Source organism: Helianthus annuus, chromosome 3 (genome assembly GCF_002127325.2).
Source record: "Helianthus annuus cultivar XRQ/B chromosome 3, HanXRQr2.0-SUNRISE, whole genome shotgun sequence".
Taxonomy (NCBI): domain Eukaryota; kingdom Viridiplantae; phylum Streptophyta; class Magnoliopsida; order Asterales; family Asteraceae; genus Helianthus; species Helianthus annuus.
In genome coordinates this window covers 109,870,087-109,887,561 of record NC_035435.2, presented here as the reverse complement: position 1 = coordinate 109,887,561, position 17,475 = coordinate 109,870,087, and the positions used below count along the sequence as shown (strand labels likewise).

Here is a 17,475-nt window from a genome sequence, read left to right as displayed (position 1 = left end):
ATTCTATGAATGATGACAAGGATATCCGGGACATGGTCATTAAACCCCCAAAGGCGTTAAGCAAACAAAACCAAATTTTTAAACGGGTCATCTTGATAATATTTAACCACCAAACGATTAAAGTCAAATGCCCGACCAAGCGGTATTTTATATACCATACCCCAAGCCCGTATAAGGGAAAATAAGTTAAAAGTATTTACCTTTGCAAGTAATAATCACAATAAGCAAGCGCACGTAGCTTTTACCGGGTCTCCTATTCTGGAACGAAGGTTTATAATAACCTATTAGATTCCTAACTGGTCTTTAATTTAGCCTAAGCTTAGACCGGTTAGTTTAAATGAAAGATACGGTTCAAACGCATGATTAAGCGAAGACCGGAATAGAATGTGATTTAGACCCGACAAGTTTGGAGACTTGTATAATATGGGTAAACTAAACACATTCTGGATTTTGAGACAAAAATGATAAGGTTTGACCCGTTTTGGTCAATTTATGCAAACTAGTTACATAAACCAACCGAACGCGAATAATACGTAACGGGTAACCATAAGAGTCATATACAGGTTTCCTAAGTTAATATGACTTAAATATGTTGTGACATCTGTAAGATATCTTCTATTATGCCCAAAATGATTTTAAACTCAAACTATGCCTCGTAAGGGCATTTTGGTCATTTAAAAAGGTTATAAAAGAGTTTAAATAGTAATCTGAGTTACAGGTCTGATTTAATTAGTAATTATACTTAATTTAATAAGTTATAATAGTAGGGTATCATATATATGTGAAATTTATTGATTATAACCATACTATGCACCGTAAGGGCATTTTGGTAATTTCACATAAGCCTAAAAGGTCAAAACTGGAAATCTGAGTTTAAAACTTTTGCTTACTGTTAAAATATAAAAATTTACTGAAAATATCAGTAGGCATCAAACCTTATATGTTTAAAATAGTTTTAATACATACTATGCGTTAAAAACGCTTAAAAAGGCGATTTGGAGCTATTTCCGGGTTTTTTAAAGGAAAGCTGATATTTTTATTATTCCATAAGGCTCAAAACATTTTATTTATCATATTAGATCAGTAGAAAAAGGTTTGGTATCAAAAGGATTTGTAAAACTCATTTTATTGCCCAAAAGGGCAAAGCCGACAATAACCGAATTAAGCTTAGAACTCTAAGTTATGCTCAGCCTAAAAATAAATAAAAATCTACAGAAATCCCAAAATATTATATTACATCAGTGGGTAAAAAGTTTGATATCAAAAATTGGGCTTAGATAAGCTATATGTTATTTATGTCATTTAATTACTAAAAAACTTTTTATTTACGCTAATGAGCATAACTCCTAATCTAGACCTCAAACTGATGTCAAATTTTAGGGACATGTTAATAAATCAGTAATGAAAGTTTCTACTCTTTTACTTTTTTCAAAATCACATTTTAAGGTAAAAAGGGCATAATAGTCAACATTTAAGCAATTAACGGAAACATGCATATGAATCGGATAACTAATGAACCAAGTTGTATAATCTCAGAGAGTTATACTTACATGAAACCTGGTCCTAATAAGGCTCTAAGGCATTTCTAAACTATGCTTAAACGGGTCAGAACTGAAGTCAAAGCAGAAGTCAAGTTATGCCACTTTCGGTCCCGAACCGAGCCTAAACTGAAAATTGTCGGGGTGAACATGTTTAGACATGTTCTTACATTAATTACTAAGTTATATTAATGATAAAACAGGTTGCATGTCTTCTACATTGCTAATTACGCCTTAATTTGAAAATAAGCTTTCTGTTGACTTTTTAAGATTAACTTTGACCCGACAATTGACCTAGTTAGAGTGGGAATCAGAGAGTACCCTTTTAAGGGTTTATTACCCACATGATTACCAACTCATAGGTGTTTTTAATTCGAGATTTGACTGGACAAATTATGAGTAATCTCGAAGTCAAACCTTAATTACGACGATTTGACTTTTAGCTAATTAACTAAGCTAAACTGAATTAGGAAGGGTTAAGGACACTTACAAGGGTCCTATGCACGATTAGGAAGCCTAAGGAATCTTGTTGCTGATCAGAGGAGCTCCAAAAATAAACTTGTGAAGGTTTGCAAATGAATGTGCTCAATGTTGCAACCTTGAAGCTCCTTATATACTCATTTTGATCATCTAGGATCATGCCAAGGAAGTCTACAGGTGATATGAGATGCTTACAAGTGCCCCCTATGCATGAAATACTATTGGGGCAGCCCCTGGTATGTAAAACAAGCGTTTGAAGTCGGTTAACAGCCTTAACAGGCACCTGTCCAAAGTTTCTGTCGCTGTGCTGTTTACGCGGGCCGCCTGGCCTTCCAGAACCAGCCAAACAAGTTTCATTTATTTGCAATTCAGCCCCTGGTCCTTCCTAACGTGGTTTTAAGTATTTTTCTTGCATTTTTGGCCCTCTAACCTTACTTTTTAGGGCTCCATGACATGTTTAAACTTTGGTAAGTCCTTGGTTAACTTTGTGATCACCCGAAAAGTCATAAATTTCAACGTTGACGGTATTAACCCCTCGCATACGAATTTTATCATAACTTTCTCATACGATAACAAAACTATATGAAATCTTTATCACACACTCTAGTGGGTATAATTTATCATTACAAAGCTTCGGGTTTGCTAAAAGGTCACTCAGAGGTATACTTTAAACATGTTGACACATTTAACCCCTGTAGTTTGTAATTCCTCACTTTCTTTCACAGTTAGCTTCGTATGATCCATGATTTATTCGTTTAAGGGTATAAACATCATGTAGGGTTATTGAAAGATATATTTATTCATTGTTGACACTTTGAGTCCTTTTACTCACATAGATTCCTTGCTTGTCAGTCTTAGTCCCTCTAAATCAATCCTTTACACGTTCTAAGTCCATGACACGTGTCGATATATTATTGGACATGAATTTTCGAGGTGTTACATTTACACAACTACTTGTATGCATTTAAAGTTGTACATTTAATAAATGAGATGTGAGATATGGATATGGATATGTACATAAAACAAAAGAGAAGATATGTGAGAGAGGTGAGATATACAAAAACCTTCAGCCTCTCTTCGAGATCTGATTCTTCATCACCAAAGTTTAGATCTGAACCTCAAACGAACCCTAAGTGCACCGACAAAACCACCCCATATCGGCAAACGAGATAGATCTGGTAAACCCCCATATCAACATCTTTATATTTGTTCCGAATTTCTTTGATCTGAACAAAGTGGTGGTGGGTTTTTTGTTAGAAGAGAGAGATGAATGAGGAGAGAGGTAGTTTTCATTGAGATGAATGAGTTCTGATGTATTTTTTAATAAGTGTTGCTCTTATAAATTCTAGAGAGAGAGAAGTTGTCAGCATTCTCTAAAAAGGAAGACTAGTTACATCTTCTAGCCATGTGTAAATTGACGTAAATACCCCTCTCTTCATATTTATGCACATGTGATGTGGCTGAATCCTAGCCACACATGTGGGTTTCTTGGGTTTTCTCATCTAGAGTGGGTTTTCTCATTATAATTAGCCTATATATATATACATATACATATATATATATATATATCAAATACAAGCTACAACTGGAATTGAAACACACTACTAGTTATGCATCAATAGGTATTAGGTTATCTATTTTAGTTGATTTGATGAATTTTTTTTTCAAACTGTATGCATTTATATATATATATATCTATATATTATTATTATTATTATTATTACTACTAGGGGTTGTTCATCCAATATTGCATTCCCGCTCGTCGTATTTCCACACGAGCTTTTCTCCTATCTTTTTTATTCTCTCTCCTCCTTCTACTAACTCCTCACCAAACGTACGGAGTTCCTGCACATTCTCCTTACTCATGGACGGTAGTGGTGCGGGTACTAGGTTAGGGTACTGAGGTATAGGTTCTCCGTATGGGTATGGGTTGTTTAATATCTCCTGAACATACTGATCGGCATTCGAATACAGATCTAGAGGGTTAAGGTTGGTATATTGTGCTATGGGGTTTGGTATTGGTTCTCCTTGTGGATAGAGTTCCTGGTAATCCCTATGGTCATCCTCCCATGGATCATACATTAGAGGGTTAGGCGCTGGGATTCTAGGTATCTCATTTGGGTCAAATGCTGGTATGGGAATCTGATCTCCTTGGTTAGGTTATATCTCCATTGGTTGGGTGGGGAATAGTGGCAATGGTTGTGGTGCAATTATTTGGTCTAGGTTTGGATCTGCTGCAGTGGTGGCTAGTATGTGAAAGTTTGCTAATCGTCTTGGGTCTGGGCGTTCATTTCTCTATTGGCAACTGCTAATGCCCTTTGTTGTTGCAATTTTCTCATTCGTTTCCTTCTCTCATGTGCTCCCCGACTGAACCATCCTCTCTTTTTCGAAGGGAATGGTTCCTCGGATTGCGCCTTAAATATGAAGATCCCTTCTTCAGTGTCAGCAGAATACCCCAAAGGAGTAGGCCGTGATGAAGTTCCTTCACTTTTGGGAGAACTAGCTAGGTGACGATAGGCGTCAGAGGTACCTTGCTCACTCATACTGTAAACTAACAAATTGTCAAATAACACAAAACAATAATATACAGATATACATCTAATCACATAGATTATTTCCTAACACAACTGATAAAATTTTGGTGTCAGAAGAACACTTCCATGGCTTAAATCAGTGACTGTAGCTCTGATACCACCTTTTGTCGCAGCCCCCGACCCCTATCCCCGGGAGCGGGCGCCGCGAGCCTCAGAGCTGGTGGTATCGGTGTTTATTAATTTGGCAGTGGAAATTAACATCAGGACCGTAGTTAGGAAATAGTTTATCAGAGTAAAACACCACACTTTTATAATAAATAAATACATGGGAAAAACCCAAGTTTCCATTATAATCTGTTTATAGGGATAAACCCTAGTTTATTGAAAAAAAAACTTCTTTCTTGTTTAGGTAACTTTTATAGCCACTTTTCCAAGCCTTCAGTGCTCTCCAACTGGCTTCTATTTGGCTTTCACATTTTGTTACCTGAAATGCGTTTTAAAAAGTTTTATCAGCAAGAAATATTGGCGAGTGAATCCCAGTTTAAGCAAAACAATTTTTATCACTTTACAGCATTGAGGGCATCCGCAATTACATTTGTTTACATCTACCCAATTACCACCCACGGTACTGTCAATCCTGACTTGTGGTCATGCTACTACTCACAGTGTAGTAACAAGTAATGTATACAAAACCCTAACATACCGACAGTAATTGTAGAATCACAAATATTCAATCACTGTTAAATGTAATTTAAAATAATTGAGGTTTTAGTAAAACAATTTACAAAAAGGGGAATGACTCACTTTGCTATTTTAGATAATACTACTGCTGGTGACTTCCTGGTTATAATCTATTAAAATAAACAATGCACACGTGTTAGTAAGATAACCCAATTTACATTAGCTATACCCCCGAGACAGAACTCCAACGACTGAGTCAGGCAGAGCCTTGACATGCATTACGGAGCTCTAGATCAATCGGGCAGAGTAACTAATACGTAACCGAGGGTTATAATACTTACAATGAGGCAGAGCTTCGCGAATTAAGGTGTACTACTTGAAAGAAACGGAGATTCAGAGAGATGGAAATTTCGAAATTCGATCGAAATGGTGCAGGAATTCAAGTCCCAGGCCAGGCTATTTATACCCAAAATTGGACTCTCCCGCGTGTCGCGACAGGATCCAAGGATCCTTCCGCGTATCGCCTGGGAGGTCTATTTTCCTAGGCCTGCCTTGTTGTGTTTCTAGCCCTGTGGTGTCGATGACGTCTGGTTTTGACACGTATAGGTACCTTTCGCGTGTCACGGAAGGTTTAGGGGTACCCCCCATGACCCCCCCCAAACCCTAATCCTGATTTTTCGTTTCGGTTCGCGTCGTACTTGTTTTGGGTCTCAACTAGGGTTTCTTGTAATGTGTTTTTGAGTGTTGTTACTCTTCTCTCTCGCCTTATTCATATTCTCCTTGTATTTACAAATAAGTCGGTATACATTTTTAAATTGGTCATGTTGGGGTTACATGATTTTATGTGCGTACGAGTCATGATCGATGTTTTTTACACAAATTTAATTATGGGTCCTGTACAGATTGAATAACTTAATATGAAACCCGAAATCCACCACCACCACCACCAACAACAACAACAACAACAACAACAACAACAACAACAATAATAATAATAATAAAAGATTACATCTAATTCCGCATGACATTCTCTTCTCTAACCTATTTCTAATTAATGCCACATGACATTTTCATCTTTAATTCATTAATAATATATAATAATTAATATCTAATTCTAATTTATGATTAAAAAAATATACATAAATGATCTATAATTTTAGTACTTCTTAAAATAAAATAGTTTAAATTACAAAAAAGTTGTCATCCATATCTGAGATTATATATAAAATGGATATATGAGTTTTTCTAACATACAAATATAAGCTAAAAAAGAGCAACTAACTAGATGACTATCTCGCAAAAAGACTAAAAATTTTATTGAACCATGTTTTAAAATTATAGACGGATAGAACTTAACATTTTGAAGTTTTATAGAGGAGATAATATTAAGGTTTGTAGCTACACCGATTTATGATTAATAAATGTGTTTTCAATTTAATAGAGCTAAGAAATATATAAATTTCAATGTATACCCATTTGTGACATATCAATTAACCTTTAATAATGAAATTATTTTATTTATCATATACAAACCTTTAACTTATATCATAACTTTACAATAACTATTTATTAATTAAATCCTCATAACAACTATTGGTAAGAATAATAAATATAATTTATGTCATACCAATAAAATTGGCTTTTTATCAATAAAGAGAAAAAGAACAACTTTAATAATGAATTAGAGATTTATTTTAAATAAAAGTTATATTTAAAAGATACACAATGATAAAAGATTATTCTTTTTGTTATACACTGTTATATGTAACGTAATACGTAATTTCATTAATATTAATAATATATATAAATTTGTGTATTACATGTTTTTCAATATTCAACCTTTGTAATAAACGGCTATTATGGTATTTTCAGTGTTACTAATTAAAATGAGCCGTTTTTTTTTGTGACAAATTCAAGTTAGTTATGTGAATAATAATAATAATAATAATAATAATAATAATAAGAATAATAATAATAATAATAATAATAATAATAATAATAATAATAATAATCTATATACTATATATAAGCATTTCCCATGTCTAAAATAGTAATTTAACCTCAACTTTTTAAGATGGCATACCAAAAGTTAGAACAAATTTCTATAGTTTTACATTTTTCTTCCTTTTCTACCCTTATAGATTGTAATTTTACCGGAAATACAAGTTTTGAAGCAACATTTACAAGAAACCTCAAACATCCGACCAATTGAAGAGGAGAATGAAACGGTGGATGCAATTATTAGATTATTGATATTAATTAGGTTTGATGAATGAAACCTGATCGTTATCTACTCTTCATTCATCTTCCCATTATATTCCCAAACAAAAGTATTATAAAGGGAGAGAGGGGCAATAAAAATCACTTATTCGAAATCGGTTGAGCTCTCAAGCCTTGAATCGGTTCCTCATCCACCGATTTTCCTGTTAGAATTTCTTCATGTCGGTTGATGCTTGATATTGTCTTTGAATCCACTTCCTCAGGTTTAGATTTTTTTTCCTTTTTTAGTTCTGATGTTTATTTTGTAGTCAATGATTGAAATACAATTTTTTTTTCATTTTCTTTTTGTTGTTGCAGATTCTCTGACTTGCCGGAGCTGGTGTCTTTTTGAATTTTCAAGGTGAGATATTGTTAATTTTCATGTTGAAAGATAGAATTGGAGGTCAGGGTTAATTGATTTTCTAATTTCATGAAGTTTCCAAATAGAATCTCTCTTAATTTCATTCTTTTATTGGAAAATTTGTGTGTTTTACTGTTTCAAAAGGGAGAATTAGGGGTTAGGGTTTGTTGGATTACCAATATTCAATTACAATCAGACGTACAGATTGTTGTTTATAGCGGGTTTTCCTTTCTGGTGGATGGTTTCTCTGTGGTTTTCTATAGCCTAAAGAAATTTGGTTACCCTATGCGTGTGCTAATATGTTTCTATTTCATGCTAATTATTAAAGATTATTTTGAGTTTGAATTTATTCCATTTGATAATCTGAATTTATGAGTTTTGATGGTCATTTGTAGCTCAGTTGCTCAAAATACTTTTTTTACCTTAATATGCTAATATGCAGTTAGCTCTTTGATGCTCTTCTTGGTATTGACAGGAGGGATACGTCACAATTAATTTGTTCTTTAAAAAGTTGTCTATATGTTAAAATTTCCAATTTGTTTCTAGAAGTAGATCATGGCAATTGTGATGTCTAGATAGCATCATGGCAGCATCCTATCCCTGATGCCAAGAGGCTCTCTGAATGGTAAACTTCAATTTTCTTTCTTTTTACTAGAGGTGACAATATGGATGGGTTGGGCAGGGGATCAAAATGAGTAATTCTTTCATATAGGTTGAACAGGTTGGGTTGGCCCAAAACATTTTTTTTTTGTAGATAGGGTGTGCTAAATTTGACTATTAAAGTTATATACCTTGAAAAATATCAGTCACAGTGTTCTATAATTCTATTGTCCACAATTGTAAAGGGTATTCGGTTATTGATTGATCATATTTTATATTTTCAGTGCACAATTGAGGGTTTGCGCATGACTCTTCAACCTCAGCCTAAAGTTTCAACTGGTATGGGTGTGAACAATGAACTATATACACAGGTACTTATTTGATATATTGTTTATATGGTCACTTATGTTTTTTTTCCTTTCTCATTTGCAATGCTTATGTCTTTTTGTCATGTTTTTAGGTTGAAATAGATGGGGATGTGTGGGGTAAGGGACTTGGGATGACATGGGATGAAGCTAAGATGCAGGTACATATCTGTACTATATTATCATAATAATGTTGTTTTGGCTTAAATGGTTTAGGAGGTCTTATTCAATTAATCCTAGGGGTGTTTGTAAACTGTTAAACCGACTGTACTAACCAAACCGAAGCAAGTCTGCCGGTTTGAGATCCAGATGGTTCGGTCCGCTATAGAACTTGGAACAAGCTGTTTAATAAAACCGGACATTTACCCTTTATTATTAGTATTTTTTTTTCATTTTTGGAATATGCAAATTTAATGTTTTTACTTTACTCTTCAGGCTGCAGAAGCTGCTTTTCAAAATCTGAAAGCAAAGATTGGCCAATTCCCTCAAAAACATCAACTTTCTTCTAGGTCTGTTCTTATAGAAATGTAAACCCAAAATATTTGAAAAGGTTGGCATCTTGAAGAATCATATTAACAGATTTATTTGTTTATTTGAATCAGATCATTTCAAGGAATGCCAACGAAACGGTTTCGACCAGAGGACCCTAGAGTTATGCAAAGAATGGCAGCATCAGCAAGATACCCCAAGCACAACGCCTCTCTCGTTCCTTGACAAACTTGCAAATCTTCTTGCTACAAATTTCCAACCGTACCTTGGGACGTTTTGACTTACTTATAGCCTATAGCTTAGAGTGTGATATGTCTAAAGGGACGTTTTTTTCGGTCGTAACATAGTTAATTTGTATAGAAGGTTTTACACTTTATCAGCGCGTTGGGCTAGGTTGACCCAAAGCACTTTTAGCCGGTGTGTCAAATATGATTATAAGAAGTGTATGGTTTCAATAAGTATATATTATTCTTAATAAAATAAAGTGATTTATTATATTCTAATGCATTAAAATTTTGGTGAATTTCAACCCATTTGACCATTTTCTTTCAGCCCAACTTTCTTTTTTATATTTGAGTTGCTTGACCCGTTAGAGAATAAACATAACCTGAACTGACTCATATTAAATTAGTTGAAAATTTCTATCCTTTATATCCTGATCTTTGACAGACCAATTGGGTATAACCGGGTTTTCATTTCAATAATGAACAGATACAATCTCGAGCCATTAGCAGCAACTGCTATCAACATATTCTGAGTCATAGTTTACATTCAGAACGGAAGACCTGCTGTTTCATATGTGTTGTTTCTTGATATCAGTAATTCTTCGTGATAATTTTTTATTTTTTTATATACAGGATCATGACTTGGTTCACATATGTATGGGTTTGATGGCATAATGGGATGGAAATGGGTATGAGTCTCTAAACCCAACCCTTCAAGTTTTGATTAGTATCAAACCATACATAACACTATCAAGCTCATAACCTCAAATCCTGACCCTGAAACCAAACACCCCATAATGACGAATACACATGCCACCCACATATTCTAAAGTTTTGATTAGGCTCGTCTAACTATCAATATAATTTTAGAGCCCACCCAAGTATCAGTTTGGATTCATTTATGTGTATTCTGAAAAAAAATGTAAAATGACATAATTTGGCAAATACTCCCTTAGTGTCAGTATCAAAGCCTCCATCAAGGGCAAGGGGTTAGGACTTAGGGGCCAAAAAAAACTCAAACACGTAGTCACGCTCTCCCATGTGAGAGCTCTTCAAGCATATAGCAAAAGAAGTACATTTTGCACCGGCAGAGAGTACTTCCAAGACCCCCTTGTTATCACTAAAATTAGGTATGCTTGACGAGTTTCAAGTGTCCTCACAACTAGCGCACGCTCCACCTTTTTCAAAGGAAGAACAAAAGTTGTCGATAGAAACAGTTAACAAAAGACATGTGATCATCGCCATGGGGACTAGCAACAAAATGAGATTCAAGTTTGCCTAATAACGTCCGTCTCTTCTTACGATGAAGATTCTCGAAAGTGACCCAAACTGGACCAAGAGTTATAGCATGTGATTCAACAGCCACTTGTAATGCCTTTTCAATTTCTAACCTGTTGCAGCTTTGCAGTCTTTTAAAGAAATAGTTGTTGCTTACTTAGTGAAAGACCCAAAGAAACGTCCCTCATCAGAAAAGCTTTTGAAACACCCGTTTTTTAAGAATGCGCGATCAACTGATTATCTGGAACATACTATTCTTGATGTGCATTTTCCTCTAGCTGATCGTTTATGGATGCTAATGGTGTTGTCTTTTATATGATGTGATTACTTATTTTCGTTCTTTTTTATTTTGTAAGCGACCTGATGTCCTTGGCTGTTTAGGAAAAAGAAGCGGAAGTTCATTTATGTCCGTGAATGAAATAAAAGCGGAAGTTCATTTTTGTAAGCGATCTGACGTCCTAACTTGGTCGTATATTCATGTCCGGTATTATCGACTCCGCCGCAACGCGCGGGTCTCCCACTAGTAATATAAAAAGGATAATAGATTGATAGCCCTTGAATCTTGATGACTTGAAGAAAATACGCCCGGTTCGCATTGTCGTCCTATACTATACGTGGAAGAACATAGCCGGTTCGTAAGTTGTATACGTGTAACAACACAGCCGGTTCGTATCAACTAAATAAAAAGGGCTTGTTCATAACGAACTGAGGCGACGACCTCCATTAACGTTCACCTCCACAAATGGCCGCCATATTAGCTCGCAAGTCCATCTCTGCTCTTCGCTACCGTCAGCTCGTAAGATCCACCGTCTTTTTTCACTCACACACGCTCTAAATATCTGTTAGGTCACGCTTAAGATCATACGAATTGAATTAGTTAGGCTTTTGATTTGAACTCGTTACATATGCCTGTTCGAAGTTTGTATTCATTTGTTAGGGCTTGGATATATCCAACGGTTGTAGATAGATTTTCAGATTAGTTAGGGTTTGAAATGATTTATTTTAGGACTGATACATTTGATAATTTGTATTTGTAATTTTAAAGTATAGTTTGATTTTAAAATTTATAGATGCTCAATTTGTATTCTGATGTCGGTTAAAGTTAACCAGTTATAAGTAGAATGTTATGTGGTAATGGAATTAGGGATGTTGAGTTTGTGACTTGAGCTATATTGGTCTTGTGTTTTGAGTTTTGAAATCTATTAGGTTTAGGTTCCTTGATTGTATTTTGTTTGTTCGTTTTAATGTCGGAGCGAAAAATCAGTTACAAGGTTTTGAATGATAGACAACAACAACCATACCAGTAAATCCCACAAATAGCAAAGCTATTACTTATAGGGTCTGGGGAGGGTGGGATGTAGACATACCTTGCCTCTATCCCTAGGGATAGAGAGGCTGCTTCCAGAGAGACCCTCGGCTCCAAAACGAACAGCATACCAACGCACCAAGTCAAAGAATATAGAAAAAAGAAGTCACCAATACCAAGAAAGTGATCAGAGTGACACAATATAATGTAAATCATGTATAATAGCATACAACATCATTTGGGCATAAACACACAAGAAGGCAATCACCGTAAAGTCACTTAAAGAATAAAAAAAACCTACGCCCCTAAAATACACCTAAGACCTTACTGCAATCTCCTCTAGAAGTCCTTAACTCTAATCCTACACCTCCACGAAGTCCTATTTTGAATGATAGAGAAAGCGTGAAAGATCTAAAGCATGAAGTGGATAGTTTTTGCTCAGTTAGTGCCATGATGATGATTTAGGTTATCCTGTCTTTATTAACAGGCTGTGTCAGGACAAGCGTTGCAGGGCTCTAATATTCGTGAGATGGTATCTGGTGCACGCTCGTTTGCAACCAAACACTCCTTTTCTACTGATAAAGGTATGAGTCTGGCTGTTAAGTTTCTTTTTTATCTTATAAGAAACGTTGCGTAAATTGGTATTTTACAAACAAAAAGGAAAGCGATGCTTGCTCTAAGTTGCTTTTAGGACTAAAATTTGTGAAGAATAAAGAATTTATTGAATTAAGACACTTAATACACATGCCTCTCTATGTTTTTATGTGTATGTACAGAGATTTATGTGTCAGTTTCACACAATAAGATGCACTCTCTCATTTCTAGAAGTTGTCAACCTTATACTTATCTAGTGACATTGTTTAAGGAATGAGGGTCTTGTTTATACTGGAATGAAGAGATTATCTATTGGGTATTCTTTTATTGTTTATTCTACATGTGCGAACCTACTAGATTATGTAATGAGAAGTCAAGAACTCAGCACACTATGGTTAAGTAGTGTAGTTTCTGAGTTGATGTTGGTTATATTAATATATACAACCAAAGGTCTGGTTGCCCTTTTTAGAAGATATGAAAACGTTAAAACAAACGTGGTTTTTAGAAAGACAAGCTATATAAACATTGTCAAGAAGCTTCATGTGATTGTGATTCTCTGTAATAACCTCTGAACTAAAATAGGTATAGTATCAGAATTCAGAACTACAAATAAAGTATCTTGTTACCTCAGCACTCATTAGCATACTATTAACATTTTTCAAAAGTCATTGACATTGTTAAAGGCAAGTAAATGTCAGAAATAGGTTCAACATTGAACTTAAACACAACCTTGGGTTCATGTGGAAGTTAAATGTACAAGTTTCAAGGCACTTGAAGTTGAAATTCGAAAAGAAAGTAGTTTTCTCTTTAAAACTACCAGGAAAAAGATGGCTCCATCAGCAAAAGTGTTAACTTTCTGCTTATAGTTATAGCATGGTGCAAATGAGAGTGATAGAACGTTGTAAACAAATAAATATATTATTTTGACGTTTGACTGCTGACCACTCATACTTTCAAACCCCAAACACTTCCTCTTCACCTTCACACGTTAACGCTATCCATGCAAAATATACATGCTTTTTGAGAGAATCTTTTCATTGGTCATTTACTCATTTAGGGGTGTTCATGGTTCGGTTTGAAACTGTGAAACTGCCCAGTCGGTCACTGGTTTGGTTTCGCGCTTGGGTTTTTCTAAGTTTCTTCCGGTCAGTTAGTTTAGGAATTTTTAAATTATACCAAATTGTTTGGTTTATGGTTTACACTCTAAACCAGTCAGGACACAACGAATTGGACTGTAGGGTCTTGGGCTATGTAACCTTCTATATTTTACTTAAGATTTTAATTATTCTAACTTCTAAGTTGGTCTATACACATGATTGGGCCATGCACAAGAATACAACATGCGAAGAGGTTTTAACTGCTGGAACTTATCGCTTCTCTTTTTGATCGTATTTTTTTATTATTTTTCGTTATATAAGCCCGAAGCCCCGAACTGCGAAACCAAATCGGAGCCAAAAGTTAGTAACAGTTAGGTTTGCTTTGGTTTTAATTTTCAACAGTATGGTTTTGGTTTACAATGGCAAAAATCTGTTGCTAATGGTCTGGCTCATAGTTTGACCTAAAACTGTCAAAACTTGAACACCCTGTCATATGTGACGAAATATATGATACAATCCTGTTTAACCCGCAGAACTAAACGGGTCAAACCTGATACAGTTATGGAGCAGATTCATATTTTGAATTATGGGTCCACTCGGGTCAACCTCAATTATTCAGTTACCAAAAATATGGTCGCCTCAATTAATCAGTTGCCAGAAATAGAGAGAGTAAATCATGGGACTATTTTACCTTTCGTTTATGCAAGTCCTTAGAGATTTAGGCTAGAGACGTCGATTCATATTTAAAAAAACTAGGGTTTTTATACCTTTGTAATCGGAGATCTAATCCTTCTCTAATTGGATTATTCTATCAATTTCATCTTTCAATTTCAAGTTTCTATCAATATACAATCGAGTTATTATTTGTTTTAAGTCTTGTCTCGTGTGTCGAGAAATTTATCACCACACAACCTTGTAGTTACATCTCCCAGATGGCATATGCTCTCTACTTTTTTACATTGATGCCATTTGACTTAACTCGACTTTTCTTCCCTGCCTAATCACAGACGACGAAGAAAGAGAGAAGCTTGCAAAGGAGATCTCAAAAGACTGGAGTTCTGGTACTCCAAAAATAATTTACTTTTGTCACCATTGTAGCTTGTTACCATGTTATATATTTTTGAATTCACACATTTTAATTTTGTTGATCATGTACAGTTTTTGAGCGGAGCATTAATACACTATTTCTGACTGAACTGGTTCGAGGTCTGTCTCTAACGCTCAAATACTTCTTTGAGCCCAAAGTTACTGTAAGTATTTGACATTAATTACTTTACTGCCATGTCTTTGTTGTTATCCAAATTTCCAAATACCAAATACTGTAATGTAATGTACCGCTAATGTATGCAGATTAACTATCCATTTGAAAAGGGTCCTTTGAGCCCTCGTTTTCGAGGAGAACATGCACTCAGGCGTTATCCAACCGGAGAGGAGCGTTGTATTGCTTGCAAACTTTGTGAAGCTGTAAGTATTACTTCCATTTTTTCGCCTTTAGAAAAAAAAAGAGTAAGGTACACGAACGCTCCCTGTGTTTACCAAAATTTTGGATTTGGTTCCTAGCTTTTCAAAAGTACATGGATGGTCCCTTTGGTTTGCGCTTTGTAACGCATTTAGTCCCCAACTTTGCCAAAAGTCACATGTATGGTCCCTGTGGTTTGCACTTTGTAACGCATTTAGTCCCTAACTTGGACATGCCTAAACCTTTAGATTTGTTGGTTGGGGGACTAAATGCATTACCAAGTGCAAACCATTGGGACCATCCGTGTACTTTTGAAAAGGTAGTGACCAAATCCAAAATTTTGGAACCATCTGTGTACTTTACTCGAAAAAGAAACTAGAACATCTTTATTTACTGTTAAAGTACACGGATAGTCCGAGTGATTTTCCAAAGTTTTAGATTTGGTCCCTAACTTTCCAAAAGTACACGGATGGTCCCTGTGGTTTGCACTTTGAAACGCATTTAGTCCTCAGCCAACAAATCTAAAGGTTTCAGGAGGTTGAAGTTTGGGATTAAATGCGTCACAAAGTGCAAACCACAGAGACCATCTATGTACTTCTGGCAAAAGTTGAGGACTAAATGCGTTACAAAGTGCAAACCACTGGGACCATCCGTGTACTTTTGGAAAGCTTAGGGACCAAATCCAAAATTCTGAAAGACCACAGGGACTATCCGTGTACTTTACTCTTTATATTAACAATATAGCTATTTAGCTTTTATAATCGTATCAAAAATTTGTTGTGTATTAGATATGCCCAGCTCAAGCTATCACTATTGAAGCTGAGGAACGAGAAGATGGGAGCCGTAGAACAACGAGGTGAAAATAGTGTTGATTACTCTCTCTCTCTCTCTCTCTCTCTCTCTCTCTCACTCACATACTCACACTCACACACACTGGTTGAATTTGACAGGTATGATATTGACATGACAAAGTGTATCTATTGTGGATTTTGCCAAGAGGCGTGTCCGGTTGATGCAATTGTTGAAGGGCCCAACTTTGAGTTTGCTACCGAGACTCATGAGGTGATTGTTAATGTTCTATATACATTTTGACCAATTATGAATATCTGATGTGTATATTATTTTTACAGGAGCTTTTATATGACAAGGAGAAATTGCTTGAAAATGGGGACAGGTGGGAAACCGAGATAGCTGAGAATCTAAGATCAGAGAGCTTATATCGTTAACGGTTAAACAGTGTTTGCCTTCATAATGTTGTTATTAGAATAAATAAACTGAAGGCGATTCTGCAATGTGTTTTGATCATGCCCTGTAAGATCTACATGCATTGAGGCTCTAGAAGTTTCTATGTTAAATTGTTCATCGTCGATGATAATAAAGACTGCTGTGGCTTTTTTAAGATCCATGTGATATACAATCATACGGACGTCACTGCTCTCTTTTCGTGTTACTGTGAAGGTATGATGATCCATTGATGCTTTCAAGATAATTCCAGATATTGTGACTTGAGTTTTCTACTGCTTGAAAAGTTGTTCTTTATGTCTTCCATAATATAAACTGAGCACATTATGTTCAAGATTATTGCATCTTCTTTATTCATGTTTTACTTTCAAGTTTCTCGGCAGCAATTTGTTCACGTTATGCATAAATCTCAAACCCGAAACATGCACAAATCCTACAACCCTGATTGTATCTTCTTCAACTGGTGTAGGAACTAGGAAGCAGTTATGTTAATTAAGTTTTACAAACCTTACTATTGCTGCTTGAAATGTGTTGGTCAGAATTCAATCCAAGTGTTGGTTCGCTTGTTGAAGTGGTATGGTTATCTTAAGTCTTTTATTTAATTGCATGCAACTTGTGACTTTGCATACTTCTTGTGAACTTCTTGTGGTTGGTTATAGGTTCTTACATTATGACCCTTTTTGGTCTTGGTCTTGGTCTTATACCCTAACCAAACGGTCGAGGCCAAAGGAGACTGAAACTATAACCGAGCTGCATATGTTTGGTTCTCGGTTATGAATCCCATCTATAGTTCGTTTTGGGGTTGGTCGGGTTCTACCCTAGACCGGTCAACACTTTACTCTGCCATACATACTTTTATATATTTATATACATAATTATTAACAGATTCAATGAATAATGAGACCAATAAATATATTTATCGGTATCCTCATTCCAATTTGAGTTGATTGTTCTGTAAGGTTAAGGGA

At 35.3% G+C, this 17,475-nt stretch overlaps 2 protein-coding genes across 3 annotated transcripts; both read left to right on the top strand.

Moving 5' to 3' along the window:
- The first annotated feature begins 7,490 nt into the window (after positions 1 to 7,490).
- On the top strand, positions 7,491 to 9,745 carry LOC110939267 (RNA polymerase II C-terminal domain phosphatase-like 1). 2 transcript variants are annotated; one of them, XM_022180997.2, is made up of 6 exons: positions 7,491 to 7,716; positions 7,811 to 7,853; positions 8,738 to 8,824; positions 8,914 to 8,979; positions 9,254 to 9,327; positions 9,421 to 9,745. In XM_022180997.2, the coding sequence occupies exons 3-6, from the start codon at positions 8,759 to 8,761 to the stop codon at positions 9,530 to 9,532; spliced, it is 318 nt and encodes a 105-aa protein (XP_022036689.1). In that variant the 5' UTR covers positions 7,491 to 7,716; positions 7,811 to 7,853; positions 8,738 to 8,758; the 3' UTR covers positions 9,533 to 9,745. The 2 variants fall into 2 exon arrangements, with proteins under 2 accessions (XP_022036689.1, XP_035843828.1); XM_035987935.1 differs by having other exon boundaries at positions 7,811 to 8,478.
- Positions 9,746 to 11,429: 1,684 nt separating this feature from the next.
- LOC110941512 (NADH dehydrogenase [ubiquinone] iron-sulfur protein 8, mitochondrial) lies at positions 11,430 to 16,881 on the top strand. The gene is made up of 8 exons (XM_022183153.2): positions 11,430 to 11,605; positions 12,603 to 12,699; positions 14,814 to 14,867; positions 14,965 to 15,056; positions 15,157 to 15,270; positions 16,054 to 16,121; positions 16,216 to 16,327; positions 16,396 to 16,881. The coding sequence occupies exons 1-8, from the start codon at positions 11,552 to 11,554 to the stop codon at positions 16,489 to 16,491; spliced, it is 687 nt and encodes a 228-aa protein (XP_022038845.1). The 5' UTR covers positions 11,430 to 11,551; the 3' UTR covers positions 16,492 to 16,881.
- Positions 16,882 to 17,475: the final 594 nt, after the last annotated feature.

What these genes read in the sequence shown, in the direction of transcription:
- LOC110941512 (XM_022183153.2), top strand. Translation starts at nt 11,552, where the DNA reads ATGGCCGCCATATTAGCTCGCAAGTCCATCTCTGCTCTTCGCTACCGT. An exon ending in CTCAAAAGACTGGAGTTCTG is followed by an intron (nt 14,868 to 14,964) that starts GTACTCCAAAAA and finishes GATCATGTACAG; the next exon opens with TTTTTGAGCGGAGCATTAAT. An exon ending in TTGCTACCGAGACTCATGAG is followed by an intron (nt 16,328 to 16,395) that starts GTGATTGTTAAT and finishes TTATTTTTACAG; the next exon opens with GAGCTTTTATATGACAAGGA.
- LOC110939267 (XM_035987935.1), top strand. An exon ending in ACAATGAACTATATACACAG is followed by an intron (nt 8,825 to 8,913) that starts GTACTTATTTGA and finishes TCATGTTTTTAG; the next exon opens with GTTGAAATAGATGGGGATGT. An exon ending in GGGATGAAGCTAAGATGCAG is followed by an intron (nt 8,980 to 9,253) that starts GTACATATCTGT and finishes TTTACTCTTCAG; the next exon opens with GCTGCAGAAGCTGCTTTTCA.